Source organism: Camellia sinensis, chromosome 5 (genome assembly GCF_055761805.1).
Source record: "Camellia sinensis isolate YWXY chromosome 5, ASM5576180v1, whole genome shotgun sequence".
NCBI classification, from domain to species: domain Eukaryota; kingdom Viridiplantae; phylum Streptophyta; class Magnoliopsida; order Ericales; family Theaceae; genus Camellia; species Camellia sinensis.
The window spans coordinates 189,768,483-189,793,475 of record NC_138965.1 but is presented as its reverse complement, the minus strand read 5'-3'; the positions used below and the strand labels follow the sequence as shown (position 1 = coordinate 189,793,475).

The 24,993-nt window shown below is 38.5% G+C and overlaps 1 protein-coding gene across 1 annotated transcript; it reads left to right on the top strand.

The window, feature by feature from the left end:
- The first annotated feature begins 1,981 nt into the window (after positions 1 to 1,981).
- Positions 1,982 to 5,236, top strand: LOC114305161 (F-box protein At5g03100). The gene is made up of 3 exons (XM_082870894.1): positions 1,982 to 3,118; positions 4,157 to 4,333; positions 4,698 to 5,236. Exons 1-3 carry the CDS (start codon positions 2,063 to 2,065, stop codon positions 4,995 to 4,997), a joined length of 1,533 nt encoding a protein of 510 aa, XP_082727020.1. The 5' UTR covers positions 1,982 to 2,062; the 3' UTR covers positions 4,998 to 5,236.
- The last annotated feature ends 19,757 nt before the right edge of the window (positions 5,237 to 24,993 follow it).

Genomic DNA, 24,993 nt, shown 5'->3' with positions numbered 1-24,993 from the left:
CTCTGGTTCAAAACTAGAGAAATTCTCTTCAAACCAGACAAACCAAAGAAATTCTCTGGATTGAAGCCAGAGAAATTCTCTCTATTTACAGTAAAGTTGTATTTTTATGAACAGAAATTGGTGATTGTACATTGATCTAGGAAATTTCTCTGACTTCTCAAATTTCTCTGGCTCTATTACAAAGAATTTCTCTGACTTACTGAGGGAATTTCAAGTCGCACAAACCCATTGTAATGCTGCAGTTTCAAAGATGGAACTTACTGAGGGACAGACTGCAGCAAGATTGGGCAACTTTTGAGTTTCGGAATACCCTCTTGGGCCATGGTGTGATTCACTGAATTCAATTCAGTGAAATTCTTGAATATTTTCTGCATCACCAAAAAAAAAAAAAAAAAAAACAACAACAACAACAACCTAAAACAATTCAGAGAAATTCTGTTTAATTCTGTTTTTGGTCTTTTCAAATTTCTCTGGACACTTCAATCTAGAGAAATTCTTCAACCACTTCAATCTCCGTCCCCAACACCTTATCTGCTCCCAAGTAATCCCTCACGAACGGCTCAACCATCACCGTCAGATTCGCCGTAACCACCACTTGCCAATGCAAAACCACACCAAGAGGATTTCGGGGTTCGAACCCATCTGTAGTTTGATAGCTTCAGTGACTTGGATACATATTCACAGAGAAAATCTCATCACCAGAGAAATTCTTTAAAACCAGAGAAATTTTCTGCATCACCCAAAAAAAAAAAAAAACAACAACAACAACCTAAAACAATGGTTTGAATTATTGAATGTCTTTGCATCATCCATTCATCCATCAATCCAAAAACCCAACTCAGTCAAATCTACAATTAACCAACTCTCTGCATATTTATCAAGTTCCTTTTTAATTCTATTTTTGGTCTTTGAAATTTCTCTGGACACTTCAATCCAGAGAAATTCTTCAACCACCTCACTGTAGCACACAAATTACACACCATGACGCCCACTGAAATGGGTACCAATCAGTTACAGCTATTTACAAATATCAAGTTCCTTTTTAATTCTATTTTTTTTTAGAGTACCAATCAGTTGCAGCTTTTCAATAATTTTGAAACTCAGAGATGTAAATTTCATAATTTGAGAAGCATTGCAGTATAACAAGGCACATGTGCATATAACTTAATCCATCCAGCTTGTAAGAGTAAATCCTGGTAGAGAATGGACATTTTTCAAGAAGCACGACCCAACACATTAACGGAGAAGAAGCTCATAAAATTTGAAAGTTCCTCAACCACCTGCAAAGACAAAACTAACTTTTTCAAGTTCAGTTCAGATATATGAATTTGAATTGATCAACACCCAAACAGACTCAAATTGATCAGTTGTAGATTAATATATATATATATATATATAAAACAAAATATGGATATTTGTAAATAGCTGATCTTTTGAAGTTCAAATATATCAGCCTCAATTAGTTTGATTGAAGTTGCAAAAAATAAAACTTATAAGAAAAGAGAGTTCTATGAGGTTGTGAATAGCATGCTTCAACATGTGATCAGGGACAATTTGCCGCGATCAGATCTAGCAAGTGATGGTCTCGTCTTTCGCCATTGGAGAAGGAAAGGTAGGCCGGGTCGCGAATTCGGGCGGCGCAGAGGTCTGCGACGGTGGCGGAGCGAAGGGAGGAGTCGGAGGAAAAGGTGTTGAGGAAGAGGTCATAGAGGAGGGTGGAGGAGCAAAGCTTGTTGCCTTGGATCTGGAAGACAGTGGGTGAGAGGAGAAAAAAGAGAGAGAGAGTAGAGTAGAAACAAAGAGTCAAATTTCTCTGATATATGTTTGGGGACCTTAGACATCAAAAAATAATTTTGTGAATCTCTTCCATTACGAAAAGTGGAAGAGGGATCCTAGACCAATTTTCACATATTTTTATGTGGTTAGTTTTTTGCTTTTTTTTTTTTGGTATATTGTTTGGGGCTTTATTTTTTATTAAAGTTGTTTAGAAATTGTTTATTTCGTGGAGATTTATAGATTATGATCTGATATGGGGTGTTCGTTCCGAGCACAGTGAAAAACCATGTTAAGACGAAGCGATGGGTCTCCCCGGCGAAGAAATGTCGAGTCTTTGCTCACAGACGACGACGACGACTTCTTATTGTCGATACGGCCCAAGAAGACTTGCCGCAAAAGGACCCCTATCGATAGAATCAGTATGTTAACCGACTCCCTACTCACTCATATTCTTTCCTTTTTACCAATCGAAGACGCCATCAAAACCGATGTTTTGTCTAAAAGATGGCAATACCTTTGGACTACCCTACCATCACTCCTTTTCCGTCTCCCTTATCCCGACTCTGTCGATACAATTCGTGAATTTGTCACATTTGTTGATAAAACCCTAGTCCTCTGCAACTCTTCCAAGATTAAGAAATTCGTGGTTGATTTCAAATACGACTCGCGTTTCTCTTCCAATGTCAATTTATGGACTCGCTTCGCAACAAGGAATGCCGCTGAGAAGCTTCATCTCGAATTCCACACTGCTGATAATTATTTGCATGAGGACGTTCGTTTTGTGTTGCCACAGCTTTTGTTTACCAATTCATCCTTCACAGAATTGCGTTTTTCTTTGTGCAGTGTGATTCCTAAAGGAGTTGTTTGCTGGAAATCGCTAAAGAAATTGTCAATTGGTTATGTTAAGTTAAATGATGGTGTGATTGGGAAGATATTAGCGGGTAGTCCTGTATTGGAGAATTTGGAATTGTATTACTTTTATGGCATCACTCGCTTGCATGTTGTTAACGCGAGTCTGAAAAAATTGATCTTGAGAGAATTTTGGGAAGAAGAAGTTGACATGGATGAAGAAGAAGATGAACATTACTCTGTGTTGGAAATTTTGGCCCCTAATCTTACATCATTGGAGATTTTGGGTTGTTTTGGGAGGACGAATTGTTGGCTGGCAGACGTATCATCTTTGGTTGATGCTACCCTCAATTGTGACTTCACAATTGATGATGATGATTTGGATGATGATGATTTGGATGATGATTTTGAATGGCACCAAAATATTTCAAGACGACTTCTTCAGAGCCTTGTTCATGTGAAGAATCTCACATTAGGAACTTGGCTTTTACAGGTTTGTCTTTCTATAATCATTTGTGGCAATGAATTCTCCATATTTTAACTGATTATTATATTGTCTTCTTTTTAGATTATTTATGTTTAAGCTTCCCAATAACACCGATTCTAAATGTTTGTTGAGTTTATGTGACTCTACATAGAGAATTACACAATTTATGTGTCTAAAATCATTTGTTAGGTATTTCAAGACTAAAATTCTTGAATAATGAAGAATTGTTCTTGTTTGCAACTTTGCCATTCAATTCTTCATTTTTTTTTTTTCTTCCTTGCAAAAAATTCTTGCCTCCCATCCAGTCCCAAGAGTAAAATCCAAGACCTCCCCTTAGGAGAGACTTGATGGCCAAAGTGCTAGCCAAACAGGCTACAACCCCTTGGTTATTCAATTCTTCAGTGTTTGTGCATATTTCTTAAGTTAGAAGGGTATAGTAATGATCGGCCTTTTTCAATATAAAAAAAAAAAAAAAACTGTACGCAACATGTATTTCGTAGAACAGTGAATCATCCAAGTATCATACTACAAGGACTAATGGACTGACTTGTGTTGATTCAAGTAGAAATTCGTAAATTTATTTGATCAAAAGATGAGGATTGAATTGAACTACCAAGTAAAATAGCAAAAACTAATTTAAGTAAGCTAATAAAATTGATTCGTTCCAAATATGGGCAGTCTTAGGATCTCGAATCTGCCACTAAACGCATATCATGTAATTTATGTATTTGATTTCAGTAAATCAATGGTGGATACTAGTGATATATCATGACTACAAGCCCTGATATCATCGTCAAGAAGATAAGTATATTCAAATTGCAGGCACGAATCATCTTTGGTTAGCATGAATTGTCCACACTAAACTAAGATTGTAGCACAATTTGTCTTCCCTAAGCATGACTTGTCTTACGATTTGTATATACAAATAGGGAAAACAGTCTTCTAATTGGTTTTGTCATGCTTTTTTGTTTTGTATTTTATATATATATTTGTTTTGTATTTTATATATATATTTGTTTTGCATCTTGCTTCTGATGGAGAAAGGCACTATCAATATTGGAAAGGAAAGGTTGGCGTTCTCCATTGTCAAAGTGTGAATGTTTAACACTAGATACCGATATCAAGGAATCAGTTCTCCCTGGAATAGTGAACATCTTGGAAAGTTCCTCTCATCTAGAGACATTAGTCATAACCATGTCCCCTTCCCAAAATAATATTAAGGTATGTCTTTTCATAATAATTTCCTTAATTATTTCTTTAAGATATGGAAAGACTCCTTTAAAAATTGGTTTTGAATTTATCTTTATGTAATTTATATAGTAATGCCAATCAATTCTACTGCTTAGTATTGATGAGTCATTACTTTAGATTGTAAGTGATTCTATGGAAATTTTTTGCCATTTGTTTGTAGGTAAATAAATTTTATTTGGACATTATGTTTACACCCTCAAAATTTTCTCCAAATGACATATGATGTAGAATTTTGAATCATTTCAGTGACCATGAGAAGTCATTCTTTGCTAAAATTGTGTTGATACTCTTAAACTTATGCATAGATTTCAGCTTAATGATTCTTCATCTGCAGTATTTTTTTGACGTTCGCCCCCGCCTTTTCAATTTTAACGGGGAGCATTACTGGACTTCACAAAAGAAGACTTTTAACTGTTTGATGATGCATCTGAAAATAGTCAAGTGTGCTGGCTTAAGATGGTATTACCGTGGTTTCCTCTTCTCGTTTGTGCAATTTCTGCTGAAGAATGCAAGGGTGCTACAAAAGATGGTTATCAAGGTAGATTGTCTACCGCATAAGGAACTTTTCCAGGTAGCACAAAAGTTTTTAAGTTTTCCAAGATCCTCTCCCAATGCAGTAATTATGTTCAATTAGTGAAATGGACAACTCAAGCAGAAACAGAGTGCTTTTTTGTTTGTTTGTTTTGTTTATATTAAAAGACAGAATCTTAGCAACTCTGTTATGTGTGAGCTATTGGATATAATTGTCTAGGGGTCGCACGTTATAAACTGTACTATGCAGGAAGATTATATAGTTTCCCTAGGTTTTTGAACATGGGCTTGTTCTGTTCAATGAGAATTTTGCAAGTAGTCTGGAGTTGAAGTTGATCCTAACTGATTGGAGTTTTTTTTAGAGAACTGCTTGGAGTTGGTTAATATCAAACACTAAAATCAGGTAAATTTTAATTGAAATTTGAAAGTCAGTAAGATGTTCGGCAAAAGAATGTACTTGGGTCATGTTTGTTTGGACAAACTAAATTATACTGTTAGTCCTGGGATTATCAATCCATTTGGATTGTGTATCATATCCCATGTTTGGATTGGCCTAGAATTAGGAGGAAGGATTGAAAAATTCTTATCAATTTTTTAATTTAGCCAATTAGTCTTAATCTCTCCTTAATTCCCATTTTAGAGTTCAATTGTCCATTAGATGGGGGATACATGTCCAGGCTGATTATTAGTCTGAACTTCAATTTTCTTAGCCAAACATGGAATTATGTATTTTATTAGATTATTATTCTAAGGCTATGTCCTCTCAAACAAACATGACCTTGGGATTAAAAAAAAACAAGATGATTCTATGATTTTGCTTGGACCTCAAGTTCTACTCAAATTTGTTAATGTGAGACAATCTGTGGATTAAGAAATATAACCTGATGAACAGGTTTATATGTTTACATATTGTGCTTATCCTAGAGATAGATTTCAACTCCGTAATTTGAATTTTTACGTTGTGCTTGGTTGGAGGATTTGGGAAAGAATTTAAAAAGACAAAGAGAAAAGGAAAAAATAGGTGAAATGTGAATAAAATATACTTACATTTTATTTAGTTTTTCACATTTTTTTCTTTTTTTTTTCAAATTCCTTTACAAACTTCCTAACCAAACACAGTGTTATGGTACCGTGGGATGGGGAACATTTAGCCATATAACAGTAGTATGTTTTCTTCAAAATAAATAAATAAATTGAAAATGCCTAGTATTGGATTGTTCCTGGAATTCTATATCAGACTGTTCTATTCCAAGGGCAAAGCAATAACATATGTTCTACCGATTCACTAAATATTGTAGAGAAGTCTAAATAAAGAATGTGGATTTGTTTCTATTTTGGTATCTTTATTTTGTTTTCTTTAGGGCAAAAAGCTTGTTCTATTTCATGCTTGCAATGGATCTACTTAATTATAAGGGGCTGTTGTGTAATCTGGTTAAATATTCAGGTGTGCAAGTAAAAAATATTACCAGGTGCACCAACATAGCACTTTTCATTAAGAATTATAAGTTGTGTTTGGAAGGAAGGAAACAGTAAAGAGCTAAGAGCAAAAACGTTTGAGGTTTTGTTATGCAACAAAAATGCAGAAAAGTGATTTTTTTTTTTTTTAAAACAAAATAAAGAACAATGTAATTAATATTTTATCCATTTTCTTTAAAATGAAAACTAGGTGCAACTTGGGGTCAAAATCTACAATGATTTGAATATATATGGTTAATTATTTTTATTTTTTTTTTTCCATTTTTTATATCTCTGTTTTGGTTTGCACATGTCTCTTGAAATTCCTTTAATTTTTTCAATTTTCTTATGGAAGATTTTTTGCCTTTTAAATAAAGAATCAAACAAAAGAAGAAAATGAATTTTATCTTATTATTCATAAGTTTCTTAAAACTGCATTAGGTGCTCAGGCAGACAAACTTCCTTAAAAAAGATTAGATTATCCTTTAGCAAGAAGGGAGGGAGAGGTCCAATTGCTTCAAGTGTTACAACCACCATTTAACTATATACAACCTTCATAATGGGAGATAAATAAACACTACAATGAATTCAAACTCTTTTTCATAAGAGTTGAGTTCCATAATTTCATGTTGAATTGCTCATTTAAACCCCAATGTGAAGTATAGTGATGCCATTTTATTAGTAATTTGTTAATCATACAAATAGAAAAATGATGTTCTCTATATATATATATATATATATATTTCCATTAAAATGTGTAATTTGCTCTTGTTTATCAATATGTCTACACTCGTCTATATTAATTATAATTTCTTTAGCATTAGTGAAAGGGAATGAAGTGTAATTATATTATATTTATGAGATTTGTAATTTTTTAAATTCGGGAATGGTCACCGTAATTTACTCTATAATATTTATTATCATTTTCTCTCAAATACAAATATAATCAACTTTTTTACAAACAATCAATGTAAATATATATGTATAAACATTTTTATGTAAATATATATTTGGGGTGGAGTTATGTCATATTGGTTATAATAGTATCGGGTCATTTCAGGATATTAGAATTACTTTAACACTAATTCAATCCAAAAAAAAAAAAAGAAACTTTGTTGTTCTCGTGCCATATCATTTTCACTTTATGACTATGTGTTTATGTGCCATATCAAAAAAAAAAAAAAAAAAAAAAAAAATCACCCTTAATTAAAAAGTACTAAGTGTATGGTGGCTCCGTTTGGTTTAATTTTTTAAAAAAGTTTTGAATTTTAAATTGTATTTTGAAAGATAAATTTTTTAAAAGAGTTTTGAAAGCAAAAACTTGTCTGATTCTAAGCTTTGAAAATAATTTTGAGATGATTTGTAAATTTATTTATATATTTATTTAATTTATTTTTTGGTAGTTGAAATATATGGTGTGAGAAAATTGGTTGATTGATTGATATATATATATATATATATATATATATATAAGGCAAATTATATTAAACTTCTCAAACTATTGACCATTTACACTTTACCCCCTAATATTGTAAACTCAACAATTGCCTTTCAAACTATTTGAATTTGAACATTAAGGCCTCGTTTGGCAACATTTAGTTTCAGTCAAAAAGTCAAAAAATCACCATAAATTGTCACATCATTCTCTCTACTTTTCTGCACATCTTTTCGTAAAAAATCAAAAAGTTACTAAAATAGTCCTTCTATTAGTTATCTATTAGATTTTGGATGAAAAATTATCAAGTGCTATGCACATGATGACTGTATTAAATTTTATGACCAAATTATCCTATTTGATCTTTTGTGAAAATTTAATATAATCATTATGTGCAAAACACTTGACAATTTTTCATTCAAATTTCTAACAAATGACTAACAGGACTTAGGCCTCGTTTAGGTACAGGCTAAACCAAATTAAATAATTTTCCCAACAAATTGAATTCCATAAAAATAAATATCTCTATAATGAAATTATTCATAAAATATTTGGTTTCAACTTAATTTTATTTTTCCAATTTACAAAACTATACTCTACTATGTTATTATTTTTTTTTAGATTGCATCCAAAATACATGATAAAAGACCAATCATATTAATTTTAAAACCCTATTTCAAATAATTTTGGAGTAATAATATAAAGAATTTAAAAATATCATAATATCATTTTGTAAAAATAATATTAAAATATCTCATTATATATATACATGTGTTATTTATCTATTAAGTTGTTTCTCACCTATTTGTCCAATTCATTGCCACCGGTGGCCGCCACTATGGGCAACTTTCTGATAATGTTACAGAAGGAAAATCACCATCGTCGATCGAATCAGTATGTTGCCTGACTCTCTCCTCGTTCATATTCTCTCCTTCTTACCCACCAACACCATTGAAGACTCTATCAAAACTCATGTTTTGTCCAAAAGATGGCAATACCTTTGGACTACCCTTCCGTCACTTGTTTTCCGTTACCGCTTTTACGAATCATGTGATACTAGTTATGAAAGAAATTATGACTTTATCAGATTTGTTGACAAAACCCTACTTCTCTGCAACTCTTCTATGCTTAAAAAATTCGTGCTTGATTTCGATTACATGTCGGAATTCGCTTCCAATATCAACTCATGGACTCTATTTGCAACAAGGAACGCTGCCAACTCAAACTCCACATTCCTGAGGATGACTTGTCTGAGGACGAACTCTTCGTCTTGCCACAGGAATTGTTTACCAATTCATCCTTCAGAGAATTGCGTTTTTCCATGTGCACTTTGATGCCTAAAGGAGTTGTTTGCTGGAAATTGCTGAAGACATTGTCAATTGGGTATGCCAAGTTAAATGATGGTGTGATTGACAAGATATTAGAGGGTAGTCCTTGTGGGGACATATTTCTGAATACCAACACGTGGCATGGTGACGCCGACGTGTCAGCCGACGTGCCACGTGCCCTGGTAGTTAAGCCGAGGTAATCTCGGAGAAGCCGAGGTAATCTCCGAAGATGTCGGAATCCGAAGATAAGGGACAAGAGTCCTGAAGCAAAGAGGGGACTTAATTAAGATAAGGATAAACCTCTTAGGGAGTTTATCTCTATCTCCTAAAGAGTCCAGAGTAAGTACTAAGATTGGGGTACATAGAAGTCATATTTCTAGTTGGACTTAGATTAAGTATATTAGAAAAGAGAGGCACCCCCGTGGGTCTAAGGTATGTAATTCATACTTTGAGTATTCAGTTTAGTACTTGATTATCCTTGAGAAACATACTGACTTGATCGTCGGAGTGCCCCCGGGTGGAAGAACCACCGCCGGAGCTTTTCCTTTCTGTTACAGGTTACTGGAGCCATCTATTCTGCCGGTGATTTGCTGCTGATCACTAAACGGGCAGTGTGGTCAGATTTTTACCCACACAATTTGGCGCCGTCTGTGGGAACGAAGGAAGAATAGATGGCCACTAACGGACAACAGGAAAATATTGGGGATGACGCTCCCACTGGGAGTGGCAGACCAATTGGCCTCGACATTGAAGGAGACAACCACAATTCAGAAGCCCGTGGCCAGGGCCACAGGGAAAACGACGTAAACCTGGAAGGCGACACGTCAAAAAGAACAAACCAAGGAACGTACTACAATGAAGATAACCTCCAGATATGGAGGGACAGATGCCTACGAAGGGATGAGGAAGTAAAAGAGTTGGCGGACAAGTTGGCAGACCTTCAGTCAGTCGTCAACTTCATGATGCAAAACAATGTAATGCAGCCACCATACCCGCTGCAAGATACGCCGATACCAGCGACCAATACCCAAAAGGGCGGAAGAAAAACAATCCCCGAGGTTCCTCAGCATACCAGGAGCGGAAGGCACTCTCACCGGCCTTCCAGGGAAGTCGGGCGAGAAAAGCCGAGGCAAGAAGAGTCCCGAAGGACGCAACACATGAAGAATCCAGACCCCAAAGAACATCGACATGTTCAGGGGCAAATACTCCACTTTGACACAACCCATGAAGAAAGACCCAAACGGACCCACCTCGAGGCCGAAAGCAGTGTGCCAAAAAGATTAAAATCCAAAGACAGCCGAGCTCCAGGGAGGAGCAAAGAAGACCTAAGGGACTACCTCAAAAGGAGGCAGCAGAACGCGGAAGCCGAGGTAAACTCTCCAGTAAAACCGAAGACAGCCTTCTCGGTGGAACTGGACAAATTCGAACCACCCAAAAGATTCAGTATGCCGAGGTTTCAAATCTATGATGGTAAGTCAAATCCAAACTTTCATGTCGGGCTGTACCTAAATTCAATGGCATTATATAGCGGGAACGAGCCGTTGCTCTGCAAAGTATTCCCCTCATCCTTTGGGGAAAATGCATCTGATTGGTTCCATAAGTTACCAAAAGGAAGCATAAAGACATGGGAAGGCTTGGCCGAGATGTTTGTGGCCAGGTTCGTGACCAACAAGCTACAACCCCTGAGGGTTGATGCTTTGATGGCCCTAAGAATAACCAAGGAAGAAGGCCTTAGGGCCTATGCGAAGAGGTACTACGAGGTGTTCAACCGAATACCTGAATGCAACCAGGAAGTAGCAGTCGTGTCTTTCAAGAACGGCCTGAAAGATGACTGCCCACTACGGAAGTCTTTGGCAAAAACATTGCCAAAAAGCATGGAAGAACTCATGGCAAGAATTGAGAAATACGCCAGGGCCGAGGAAGATACGTCGGGAAACAAAGAGGTGAAGCAAGAAAAGGGAAACGGCTCGCCAAAGCGAGGCCGAGTCAACAATGGACCCACCAGACAAGAAATAGAATTAAGAAATAAACAGGCGGTAACCACGGTATTCCGGATCCCAATCCATAAAATCTTGGATCGGATTCGAAATCAACCATATTTCAGGACTCCGGAAAGAGCACCAGGGGAATTCATGGGAAGAAACGTCGGCAGACGTTGCGCCTACCACAATGAAGAAGGGCATCCAACTCAAGGTTGCAGAGCCTTAAAAGCACACTTGGAGGACCTAGTAAGGCAAGGCCTCCTGAGGGACCTGGTCGATGAAGCCAGAACAAGGGAAGAACAGGCAAGGTTGCCTCAAGCACCAGCAGCACCCCCTCCCCCAGCACAGCTACCACAGGCAGGAGAACCAAGGGTGGTCAATGTGATCCACTCAAGGGTCAACGAAAACGAAGTCAGAGGAGAAACCCAGAGGGTAAGACATTTACAGCATATCTACCAAGTTGGGGACAAGAGACATCGGCCAGAAGAATGCCAAGGGCCAATGATAGCCTTTACCGAAGCCGACCTAGAATTGGTCCAACATCCACATAATGATGCCTTGGTAGTATCCCTCCAGGTTGGGGAGTGCCAAGTAAAACGCATCCTAATAGACCAAGGCAGCTCCTGTGATATCATGTACGTCAGATGTTACAAAGAGCTAGGCCTTCACCCCGATGACCTAGAGCAATCCAGCGGCCCGATGGTCGGCTTTAATGGAACGCCGACATGGCCACTGGGTGCAACAAGCTTGGAGGTACAAGCCGGCACTAAGAAGATCAGGACAGAATTCCTGGTCATTGACACACCCTCACCATACAACATCATCCTTGGAAGACCGTGGTTGCATGCAATGGGGGCAGTTCCCTCGACGTTGCATCAACTACTCCGGTTCCCAACAGAGCATGGGATTGAAGAAGTCAGAGGGGATCAACTATAAGCCAAAAATTGCTCCATGGCAGCGATAAAGTCCACCTGTAGTATACGGGAGCCAAAGAAAGCAGAAGTTGAAGATGAGGAGATAGAAGTCCTGGAAGATGTTGGGAAAGAACCAGCCGAGAAAAGCGAAGAGGCGCTAAAGAAAATCCTCGTCCAGGAGGGCGACGAAGAACGATTTTTTCTTCTCGGCTCCGGCTTAGCCAGAGAAGAGGAAAAGGAACTGGAAGATTTTTTAAGGGCAAACATAGAGGCGTTCGCCTGGACACCCTATGAAATGCCTGGCATTGACCCCGAGGTCACTTGCCACAGTCTGAACGTCGACAGATCGGCAAAACCAGTGATTCAACGAGCCAGAAGGCCGACGTTATTGCACGTTGAAGCAGTGGAAGAGGAGGTAGATAGACTCCTTGAAGCCAGGGCCATCCGAGAAGTTCAGTACCCGACATGGCTGTCCAACACAGTAGTAGTAAAAAAGAAGAATGGCAAGTGGAGGGTTTGTGTAGATTTTACCAGCCTCAACAAGGCTTGCCCAAAAGACAGCTTTCCTCTGCCCAAAATCGACCAACTGGTAGACGCCACCTCGGGACATGAAAGGATGAGTTTTTTAGATGCATACAGAGGGTACCACCAGATTGCTATGTACCCTCCAGATGAGGAGAAAACCGCGTTCATCACCCCGAAAGGCCTGTACTGTTACAGGGTAATGCCTTTCGGGCTGAAAAACGCAGGAGCAACCTATCAGAGGTTAGTGACAAAGATGTTTAAACACCTGATTGGCAAAACGGTGGAAGTTTACATCGATGACATGGTCGTAAAGACCAAGAAATCAGAAGGTCATCTTGCCGACCTAAAAGAAGTCTTTGACATACTCAAACGATATCGGCTCCGACTCAACGCCTCGAAGTGTGCCTTCGGAGTTGGGTCAGGTAAATTTTTAGGGTATCTGGTAACAAGAAAGGGCATTGAAGCCAGCCCAGACCAAATCAAGGCCATCCTGGAACTACAGAGTCCAACATCGGCAAAGCAAGTTCAAGTGCTCACTGGAAGGGCCGCAGCCCTGAACCGATTCATCAGCAGAAGCTCAGACAAGTGCAGACCCTTCTTTAACCTGGTGAAAAAAGCCACAGACTTCCTGTGGACGGAAGAATGTGAAGCTGCCTTAGCCGACCTGAAAAAGTACCTGACCACAACCCCGGTCCTTTCTAACCCGGTCCCAGGGGAGGAATTATTTTTATACTTAGCAGTCTCTGAACACGCAGTCAGTGCAGTGCTAATCCGAGAGGAAAAAGGGGAGCAGAAGGCTGTCTATTATGTAAGCAAGACTTTGGCTAACGCGGAAACAAGGTACCTTCCACTGGAAAAATTAATACTAGCCTTGGTAATGGCCTCAAAGAAATTGAGCCATTACTTTCAGGCACACAAGATTGTGATTCTAACAGAGCACCCATTGAAGTCCTTATTACATCAAGGAGATTTAACAGGAAGGATAGCAAAATGGGCAGTAACACTGGGCCAGTTTGACCTGGAATTCAGGCCAAGAACAGCAATAAAAGGCCAAGTTTTGGCCGACTTCGTCGCAGAACTCACACCTGAAGCCATCACACCTCAGGCTCCGTCGAGCCGAGATAAGCATCACCCCGACAAACAAAAAGAAACCCAGTCAAAGACAAAACAGCAAGAGAAAGAAAAGCTCAGACCATGCAGCATCTACATCGGCGATTCGTTCAGACTATTTGTCGATGGAAGTTCAAACCGCCAGGGAGCAGGAGCAGGAGTACTGCTGATATCTCCAGATGGAGAAATTGTAGAACAGTCCATCCGGCTGGGGTTCAAAGCCTCCAATAATGAAGCGGAATATGAGGCATTAATTGCAGGACTAAAGCTAGCAGCAGCAGCAGAGGCAGACGAGGTAATTGTTTTTTGTGATTCACAATTAATTGTTAACCAGTCAACAGGAGAATTTGCAGCCAGAGACGAAAGAATGTCGGCATATGCAAAGGAAGTCATCCGACTGGCGGCCCTATTCCAGAACTGCAGATTACTCCAAGTAAGCCGAGGTGACAACACCCACGCCGACGCGTTAGCCAACCTGGCCAGCTCAATTCAAACTGGAAAAACAAGGACAATTATGATCGACTACATGTCGGCCCCGAGCATAGATAAACAGAACATCGAACAAGAAACAATGTGCGTGGGCTTTGGACCAAGTTGGATGGATGCAATCATTGCATTCCTAAAAGAAGGGAAGCTGCCAGCAGACCATAAAGAAGCACATAAAATTAGGCTGAAATCGGCCAGATTCAGTCTAACAGCGGAAGGCCATCTCTACAGGAGGTCCTTCACTGGACCACTTTTAAGGTGCGTACACCCTTTACAGGTTGAAGATTTTCTTTATGAGATTCATGAAGGAATTTGTGGAAGCCATACTGGGGGCAGATCGTTAGCCCATAGGGCCATTACCCAAGGGTATTGGTGGCCCTACATGCAAAAGGATGCCGAAGCCTATGTAAAGAAGTGTGAGCAATGTCAAAAGTTTGCACCTCTGATACATCAGCCAGCTGCCGACCTAAACCCAGTATCCAGCCCCTGGCCGTTTGCCCAATGGGGCATGGATCTGGTTGGACAACTTCCCCAAGCAACTGGGCAAAGAAAATATTTACTGGTAGCAACAGACTACTTCACAAAATGGATAGAGGCAGAACCTCTTGCCAAAATTCGAGATGTGGATGTCAAGAATTTTATCTGGAGAAACATAATCACCAGATTTGGGATTCCAAGAGCAATAGTTGCCGACAACGGAACACAGTTCGACAGCAAACTTATCAAAAACTTTTGTACAAAATTCAAGATCAAGAACTATTTCTCAACCCCAAGTTTTCCTCAAAGCAATGGGCAAGCAGAGGCGTCCAACAAAGTAATCCTGGATGGAATAAAGAAGAGGTTCCAGGCAGCAAAAGGAAAGTGGGTGGACGAGCTGCCCAACGTACTTTGGGCATATCGGACTACGCCGAGAAGATCAACAGGAGAATCCCCCTTTGCCATGGCCTATGGCACAGAAGCAGTCATCCCATTGGAGATCGGCATCCCAGGGATCAGAACCTAGGGAGTAGAGAATGGCACCAATGACATACTCTTAGCCCGAGACCTGGATTTACTAGAAGAACGAAGAGAGAAGGCTGCAATTCAGCTTGCAGTATACCAGCAACAGCTTGCCAGAGCCTACAACAAGAAAGTTAATCCAAGGGATTTTCAAGTTGGCGACTTAGTCCTAAGAAAAGTCGTCGGGAACAAGAAGGATCCCAGGGAGGGCAAGCTTGGCCCAAACTGGGAAGGACCCTACAGAGTTACTTCAGTATTAGGCAATGGAGCATATCGGCTTGAAGACAATGAGGGCAAAGCATTGCCCAGACCTTGGAATACTTGTAATTTGAAATTCTTCTATCATTAAAAAAACATCATTGTTTGGCCGATATTATCAATAAAGTCTTTTCAGAATTCTCTCAACATGTATGATTGATGTTTATTGAAGACATATCAAACTCAGGCAAACTAAGCCGATGTTATTCCTTAATTCACTTGTTGAAATTTGTAGCAATTTACAAGTTGGAATTAAGCTGATTCCTTATCTTCACTTGTTGAAATTTGTAGCAATTTACAAGTTGAAGTTAAGCCGATATTATTCCTTAATTCACTTGTTGAAATTTGTAGCAATTTACAAGTTGGAATTAAGCTGATTCCTTATCTTCACTTGTTGAAATTTGTAGCAATTTACAAGTTGAAGTTAAGCCGATGTTATTCCTTGATCCACTTGTTGAAATTTGTAGCAATTTACAAGTTGGAATCAAGCTGATTCCTTATCTTCACTTGTTGAAATTTGTAGCAATTTACAAGTTGAAGATAAGCCGATGTTATTCCTTAATTCACTTGTTGAAATTTGTAGCAATTTACAAGTTGGAATTAAGCTGATTCCTTATCTTCACTTGTTGAAATTTGTAGCAATTTACAAGTTGAAGTTAAGCCGATGTTATTCCTTAATTCACTTGTTGAAATTTGTAGCAATTTACAAGTTGGAATTAAGCTGATTCCTTATCTTCACTTGTTGAAATTTGTAGCAATTTACAAGTTGAAGTTAAGCCGATGTTATTCCTTGATCCACTTGTTGAAATTTGTAGCAATTTACAAGTTGGAATCAAGCTGATTCCTTATCTTCACTTGTTGAAATTTGTAGCAATTTACAAGTTGAAGATAAGCCGATGTTATTCCTTAATTCACTTGTTGAAATTTGTAGCAATTTACAAGTTGGAATTAAGCTGATTCCTTATCTTCACTTGTTGAAATTTGTAGCAATTTACAAGTTGAAGATAGGCCGAGGTTATTGCTTAAGCTTTCATAGCAATATGTGGGTTGTTTAAAACCCAAGAGAAGATGCTTAACACTTGTTGAAATTTGTAGCAATTTACAAGTTTATGTTAAGCCGACGTATGATCACCCGCTGAGGTATTCAGAAAATTAACGGGTTGAAGCAAAGGTTAAGTATATTGTTTAGACACTTGTTGAAATTTGTAGCAATTTACAAGTAGATTAGAACGAAATCATTGTTTAAATACTTGTTGAAAACTTGAAAAAAAAAAAAGATGGCAAAAGTATACATTGAGCAGTATATGTTTTGTGCTTATCAAAATTTATACAAGGTTTGCAGGTCAGTATCTTGCCGAAGTAAAAGCTTTGCAGTTATACCCGAGATATGTAACCCCGAGAAGATTGCACAAAGAAAGCAGAAAGCAAGCAAAAATTTCTAAGTATAGAACTACGCAGAAGCAAACAAACAGAACATCATAAGATTGAAATATCCATAGCAAGAACAGTTGCAATTACATACTGAAAAAGGCACATCGGCCATAAGAAGGAATATACATTGTCCGGGAATTGAAAGAAAAAACAAAGTCCAAAATCCAAAAAAGAAAGAAGGGAAAATCAAGACTCTTGAACATCAGCAGCAGCAGGAACTGGAACCTCGGATGATTCAGCTGGAATCTCCTCGACCACCTTCTCCGCTTGTATTTCGGCATCTATCTCTGCCAAAGTTGTGTCAAGACTTCTTTCAGTCAGAAGGAGGTCAGATGATAGACACCCTGGAACAGACTCCTTGGACACTTCCTCAGCCTCATCACCCACCTCATCTTGAGTTAAGTCCAAGACTTGCTCAGCTGGAGGAGTGGACCTGACTTCGGCACCAGTCTTGGACTTCCTCACTAAAGCTTCCTCATCATTTTTCTCTTCGTCTTCACCCTCAGCCTCTACCTCGGTCTCTGATTCATCTTCAGTCTGACTTGGAGGAGGAAATGGTAAAGGAATAGCATCAGCCTGGCGCAATGGTGAGTCAGCAGGGAGATCAAGCTTCTTTATCAAGGACATCCAACCAAGGGAAAATCCCCTGTTACATGCCTGCCTGACTTGAAGTTTGTAATCTTCTGCAACGTCGGCCATGCCTTGAGCATAGGCCTTTTCATCGGCCTCTTTGACTTCGGCCTCCTTGGGGGCCAGAGCTTGTTGAAGTTCTTTTTGCGCTTGGACCTTCTGAGCCTCGGCCTCCCTTTTCTCGGCTTCAGCTACTTTTTTAACGGCTTCAGCAGCTTCGGCCTTTTCAAGAGCTAAGGTTTGGTTCTTCGTTGCAGCCTCGGCTTGATCCTCTAGTTTTTTCATTTTTACTTCAAGGGCCCTTAATTCTCTCTTCATTGAAGTTGCTTCCCTCTTCATATCAACCAATCTTTGACGATTCTCGAAGGATTACATTGAAAATGAATGGGCATGTTGGATAGCCTGAATGAAAACAGAAGTATCAGAAAATTTTCTCAGAAAGAAAAAGAAGGAAGAAACATAAATACAAACAGAAATACTTACTTGAGCAGAGTGTTGGAGCATAAGAGCATAATTTTCATACTCACTAAGACTGGCATTTCGCTCCAAGTCATTCGGTAGGAGGAGAGCAGTGCTAAGAGCGACAGCAACATTAATGTCGTCAGCACTCTCACTAGCCATAATGGGCCTGTCCTCCAGAGATAGATCAGGGGCCCATGGGACGTCGGGCTTCTTCGAAGCCGAGGTCGTTGCAGACGATGACCTTGGCCGCTTTGTTTGTGTAGACCCTGAGGGTTGACCCTCAGCAGATCTCTTGGTGGAGACAGAGGCTGATTTCTTGCTTTCTGCCAGCTTTGAAATAGGCACAGTATCTTCAGCTTCGGCATCTGTAGCCTTGGCCTTAGGCTGAGCCCTTTTTACTCTCTTTTGTTTGGGTGGGAGCATTGATTGCGTTGGTACAGCTTCGGCGTCAGTTGGAAGGCCGGCGAGAAGGTCTTGAACGACGGGCCTTGGACGAACCATTTCGGCAGTCTTTACAAGCCTTCATCGGCGTTTTCGTTCAGGGATTGGTATTAAGTAGGGGGCCGAAGTCGATGGAAGATCGGCTGGGCCAGACGTGGACTTTTGATCTGTTCGGGATGTGGAAGCAGTTAAGGTTGTGGCTGTGGGTGGAGAAAGACTCTTCTTCCTTTTTCTTGGGACGTCGGGTAAGGTGGATTTGTATGTGGGGATGAAGTTTAGTAAAACTGGGGCTTTTCGTTTTTGGATTGGAAGGCCAAGAAGTGTTTTCAGATCTGTTCCTGGGAAGAAGGATTGACGAAAATTTTTCGGTGGCTGATGAAGATCTGCAAAGAATCAGACGTCAGAAACAACAAAAGTATTTAAGTGTTGAATGAAAACAACTAAGTATTGACTCAGGGCTCTTACTCTTGCCCTCTGTAAGTGTTCGAGGAAGAGGGTAGAGGTGGACATCTTCATCTGGGCCAAATTCCCAATTTCCAGAGGCAATAAGAAAGTCATCTCCAGCCCCCTTGTTGGAGTCTGGAAGGTCGGCTATAATCTTGTACTGAGTGGATCTCGGCTTAAGGTAATAGACAAAACCCCTATCCTTCAGATCAAGAGGGCACATGGTATAACAATATTGAAGGTCGGCTAGGGTGATTCTAAGGTTTTCTTGCCTAGCTAAGGCTATAATACCGTTAATTACCCTATAGGAATTGATAGTAAGTTGCATGGGATTCAGCTTATAAAAGTAGAGAACTTGACGAAAAAGGGGATCAAGTGGAAGCCGAAGTCCACATTCGGTAAAAGCAACTATTGGAAAAGGCATTGTATGGTCCGTGGGCACGATGGTATCATTATCCCCAGCCAGCTTAAGATGAATGTCGGCTGGGATAGCGAATTCTTCCCTAAAGTGTTCAAGTTTTGTTGGGGTATTGACTCTATGCCTCCACATACCCATTATGTCGGCTTAGACTAAGAGGAATATGTCTTAAAAGATGGGCGTTTTTCAAGTTTCCCTAAAGATTAAGGGTTCTACAGACAAATCCCAAATCTATGAACTATGAAGATAAAGATCGAGGGCACAGATCTGGGACAGATACAAAAAAGAAGAAAACAAAGACGAAGTTTCAGATTCAAGAACAGAGGTATAGTTCTCAGAAGCAATAGAGATACAGAAACAAATCAAGAAACAGCGGCAAAGAGAATGATGAAAAAGCATAGAAGCTCAAAGTATAGCCACAAATTCAAGAGACAAATAAATCCCAGACCTCGAACAAAATCAGTAATGGCAGTAGACAGACAAAAGCACATAAAGAGAATTGAAGAATTAAAAGAAAGGGTCTTACCAGAACAAATGAAGCCAAGGCAGTGCTCACCGAACCCAGAAACCAGTTGCAACAACAAAGAGGGCTTTTGCAAGAATGAAGGATCAAAAGCAGTTCCAGAAGAAAGTTTGAAGCAATGGCGGATTCGGAGAAGAAAAAGCTTTCAGAAAGAGAGAGAACGAGAAGACAGAATGAAAGAGTGAAGGAAAAGAAGATGCAAAAAAGAGGCAAAAAAGAGTTTTGTCAAAAATTTGAAACGGCGGCAAAAATAGGGCAATTATTGCGCCTAGAGCAACGCACGCGTCAGACGGCGCAGACGAACGAACAGACAGCTTCAGGCGCGTCACTGACACGCTCCAATAAAGACGAAACACGTAAAAGAAACAGTTAGATATGCATGACAGCTCATGCGCGTGGGGGAGTACGACCGAAGCCTCGTTCTCCGAAGAGAACACATCGGCTGAAAGAAGATAATCTTGGCAAAACAGTTTTTTTGAGCCATTGCTCAGAAAAGAAGTGACAAAATTTCGGAATAGATTCCATCACCTCAGAATGCCGAGGTAATGGAACCTAGGGGGCAGTTGTGGGGACATATTTTCTGAATACCAACACGTGGCATGGTGACGCCGACGTGTCAGCCGACGTGCCACGTGCCCTGGTAGTTAAGCCGAGGTAATCTCGGAGAAGCCGAGGTAATCTCCGAAGATGTCGGAATCCGAAGATAAGGGACAAGAGTCCTGAAGCAAAGAGGGGACTTAATTAAGATAAGGATAAACCTCTTAGGGAGTTTATCTCTATCTCCTAAAGAGTCCAGAGTAAGTACTAAGATTGGGGTACATAGAAGTCATATTTCTAGTTGGACTTAGATTAAGTATATTATAAAAGAGAGGCACCCCCGTGGGTCTAAGGTATGTAATTCATACTTTGAGTATTCAGTTTAGTACTTGATTATCCTTGAGAAACATACTGACTTGATCGTCGGAGTGCCCCCGGGTGGAAGAACCACCGCCGGAGCTTTTCCTTTCTGTTACAGGTTACTGGAGCCATCTATTCTGCCGGTGCTTTGCTGCTGATCACTAAACGGGCAGTGTGGTCAGATTTTTACCCACACAGTCCTGTATTGGAGAATTTAGAATTGTATTACTTTTATGGCTTCACTCATTTGCATATTAGCAAAGCAAGTCTGAAAAATTTGATCTTGAGAGAATTTTGGGATTTGATGGACATCTATGAAGGCAGAGGTGGAATATTTAATGAATTTTGGGACTTTGATTTGGAAATTTCAACTCCTAATTTTCAGTCATTGGAGATTTCGGGTTTTTTAGGGAGCATGAATTGTCGGCTGAGAGATGTATTAGGTATGTTTGGTTTGTATTTGGGAGATGAGTTTTAGAAAAAAAAAAATTTTAAAAATTGTTTGGTTTGAGTTTTTCTCAAAAAATTTCTAAAATCACTTTCTCTCTCTTACACATCAATCAATCACTTTTTCTCTTTTCTCTCTCATTCTCAATCACTTTTTCTCTCACACACATCTACTCAAATTTTCCTAAAATATCAAATCATTCAAAACTCCAAAAAAAAAACAACTCTCCCAAAATATACAACCAAACAAACCAAAAAAATTTCTAAACATTCTCCCTAAATTTTTTTTCAAAAACAACTCTCTCAAAAACAAACCAAACAAGCCCATTGTCTTTGGTTGACACTAACCTCAATTGCTAATTAACAAGCTATGTTCATGATGTTCATGATGAATATGAATGGCACCAAAATGTTTCAAGGGGACTTCTTGAGAGCCTTGTTCATGTCAAGAATCTCACATTAGGTTCTTGGGCTTTAAAGGTTGGTCTTTCTGTAGGACAATCTTCACAGTAATTAAATTAATTAATTCTGTTTGTATACTTAACAACAAACAGAATACAAAAGAAATAAAGGAAAGGAGAGAAAAATGTTTGATTACAAAAATCAAACTAGAAATAAAATTAAATAAATAAAAATAGATTTTATTTTGTTACAAAAACAAAATTAAAATCTGATTTAATAAACAAATAAAACAGAATAATAAATTAAACAACTTACTTGATTAATTTCTTTGAATAATAATCTGATCAAGTCCAGTGTTTGACACTGTGTCTTTAAGACAGATTCGTCCTCTCCTCGGTATTTTCAGAATATGGACGTCTATCTCTCAGGATGAAATGATCAACAACAAATAAAAGCAGCACTATAATTTATTTGTTCAACGAACACACTTAGTATATACACTCTTTCTGATAGAAAAAATTATAGAATAAATGCAGCAAAATGCAGAGATGAATTTGCAGCAAGGAAGGACGAAAATTGTAGTTAATCTGATCCAATGAGGGCTGGTCTATCTATAGAAGTAATGGCACCCTTTAATTTTGAATTGAACAGGTAGCATACCTGTTTAAACAGGTACTGTACCTGTTAGGTTTGAATTTAAACAAATAACCGAATCTGTTTGAATTTCAAATCTGTTCGAGTGGATTTAAATTTGAACCGAACAGATTCGGTTTTGGATAGATCCGAACCTGTAAAGAATTTCTGAAGAGGTGCAAATAAAATTTTGAATTCAAAAATTAAACCTTAAATTTGGACAGAATTTATTCTATCAAAACTAAATTGAATTCAAATATTTTTGACCCAAAAAGATTAGTATTTGGCCGAACAAGCCCAACCTCACACCCACGCCCAAGCCAAGCCCGCCAAGACGGATGGCGGTGGCGCGCATGGTGATTTTTGGGTCCAATGGGTCTAGCCCATAACCTCTCCCTTCTACAAACTTGGGGTGCCCCTTGGGGTCCTCTCCAAGTTATAAGTCCAAGCTACATAAACCCATTCAAAACTTCCCACCTAATCAATGTGGGACAAGCCATTTACACAAACTTTAAGTAATTTTCACCAAAACTCAATTTCCATAAAGCACACTTTGGCTTCAATTTCCCATTCACTCGATAATGGTTTTGAGCAACCAAATATACCATGTGAATCACAACGCGGCATAGAACGCGTTACCGCTTAAACAGAATTCTAGTTCTATTACCGTTACGGCATAGAACGCGACGCATGGGTCCCACCTAAATATTATACCAAAGTTAGGAAAAAATTCTAGTTTTACCCAGAATTTTCCCAACCATTTCTAACACTTTCTTCAATCCTTTTTTGGTTCAGTTGGAAGCCTACATATTTTACCTGATTATTGTTACTCGTCATTGAAAATTCACTCATTTCCTGTGTCTAGAATCATTTGTTATATATTTCAAGATACAAATCCTCGAATAGTGAAGGATTGTTTCTGTTTGCAACTTTGCCATTCAATTCATAAAAAAAATTTGTGCATATTTCTTAATAGAATGGTATAGTAATAATTACTACGGCATGGGTAGCGCCCATGGCGAAGTCATATTGCCAACGTCTACAAATTATTTTAAAAAATGTTTCTTTTCTTTCCCTAGTGTTCCTGCAGTTGCAAATGTTTTCATATTTTGTCCATATTTATTATATGTTTACATATGTTTATTTGCTATTATATAAAGAGTTGAGGCTGCCAAACAAATTGATTTTTTTTAATAAAAAAACTGATACTAAGAAAATAAACGGTTGATACAAAACTAATTTGAACATATGGTTGCTATTATCCGATCGACTTAATGTTTTATATGGATAATATGCTCGACGAACCCTAAAATTTGAACGGTTTTGATCATTGAGGTGGGACCAAAAGTGAGCCTGCTAACCGAATTGGACGGTTATCTCCAACTAGATGGACCCATAAAAATAGGGAATATCTGATCTTCATCTAAACCAGACAGTTGAGTTATCTTACTAGTAAGAGTTTATGAAAATATTCAACTGCACTAAATGTAGACATTTCATGACTCTTAGTAGATAATTACACCATTTTTGTGTCTCTAGAATCATTTGTTGGTTTTTTTATGGCTTAAATCCTCAAATATAAAGAATTGCTTCTATTTGTAACTTTGCCACTCAATTCATCAATTTTGTGCATACTTGTTAAATTAGAAGGGTGTGGTAATAATTAGTATGAACCGGGGGCCTACAAATTATTGAAAAGATGTCCCTTTTTTTCCTAGTGTTCCCACCGTTGAAAATGTTGATTCACAATATATAACCAACTAATATCGGTTGGCCAGATATTGAGATTGACTCATTTGAGTTAAAGAAAAAGAACTGAGCTGTGCCTTTGTCCATGTTTTGTGCTTGTTTTTTTGTGCTAAATGGTATTTATTAGTAAAAAAGTCCATGCTTCTCAATTACAATTAACCGTGTTAATGATTTTATACTTTGCTTGCTCTAATGTAAAGAGTGATACATCGTTTGAAAACTATACACTGACGTCGAAATTCCACATAGTTTTTCCTTTTCCAATACACTATTTTTTTAGTTTAGGGTCTGTCAAACAATCTGCTGGAATCTTCTAATTGGTTGCATCTATTTTTGTTTCTTCTCAATTTGTTTTGCATCTTGCTTCTAGAATCTTCTAATTGGTTGCGTCTTTTTTTTGTTTTTTTAATTTGTTTTGCATCTTGCTTCTGATGGGCAAAGGTAATGTCAATAATGAAAACAAATGGTTTGCATTCTTCACTGTCAAAGTGTGAATGTTTAACACTAGATACGGCAATTCAGGGCTCAGTCCTCCTTGGAATAGCAAGCCTCTTGGAAAGTTGTTCTCATCTAGTGACATTAGTGATAATCACATCTCCTTCCAGCAATGGGGTGGTATGTTTTTCAATATTCTTTAACTTAATTATTTTCTTTGAGATATGCAAAGAATTTTATCAAAGACTGGATTTGAATCTCTCTGTATGTATTTTATCTAATAATGCATATCAATTCTAGTACTTAGTGTAGGGATGGATAAGTAAATAAATTTTACTTGCCCATTATCAGAAGTTGTTCATTGCTACAATTGCCTTGACATCATTAAATTTTTGCATAGAGCTTAATGGATTCTTCATCTGCAGGATTTTTGGGACAATCTCACCCACCATTTCTATTTTGACAGGGAGAACTACTAGACATCACAAAAGAAGACTTTTCAGTGTTTGATGTTGCATCTCAAAATAGTTAAGTTTACTTGTGCGAGTTCGAATTACAGTGGCTTGGGCTTATCTTTTGTGCAATTTCTATTGAAGAATGCAAGGGTGTTGCAAAAGATGGTTATCAATATGCTAATGGCAGACGATATGGTGCGGATGGATCTTTTCCAAGCAACACAAAATTTTTAACTTTTC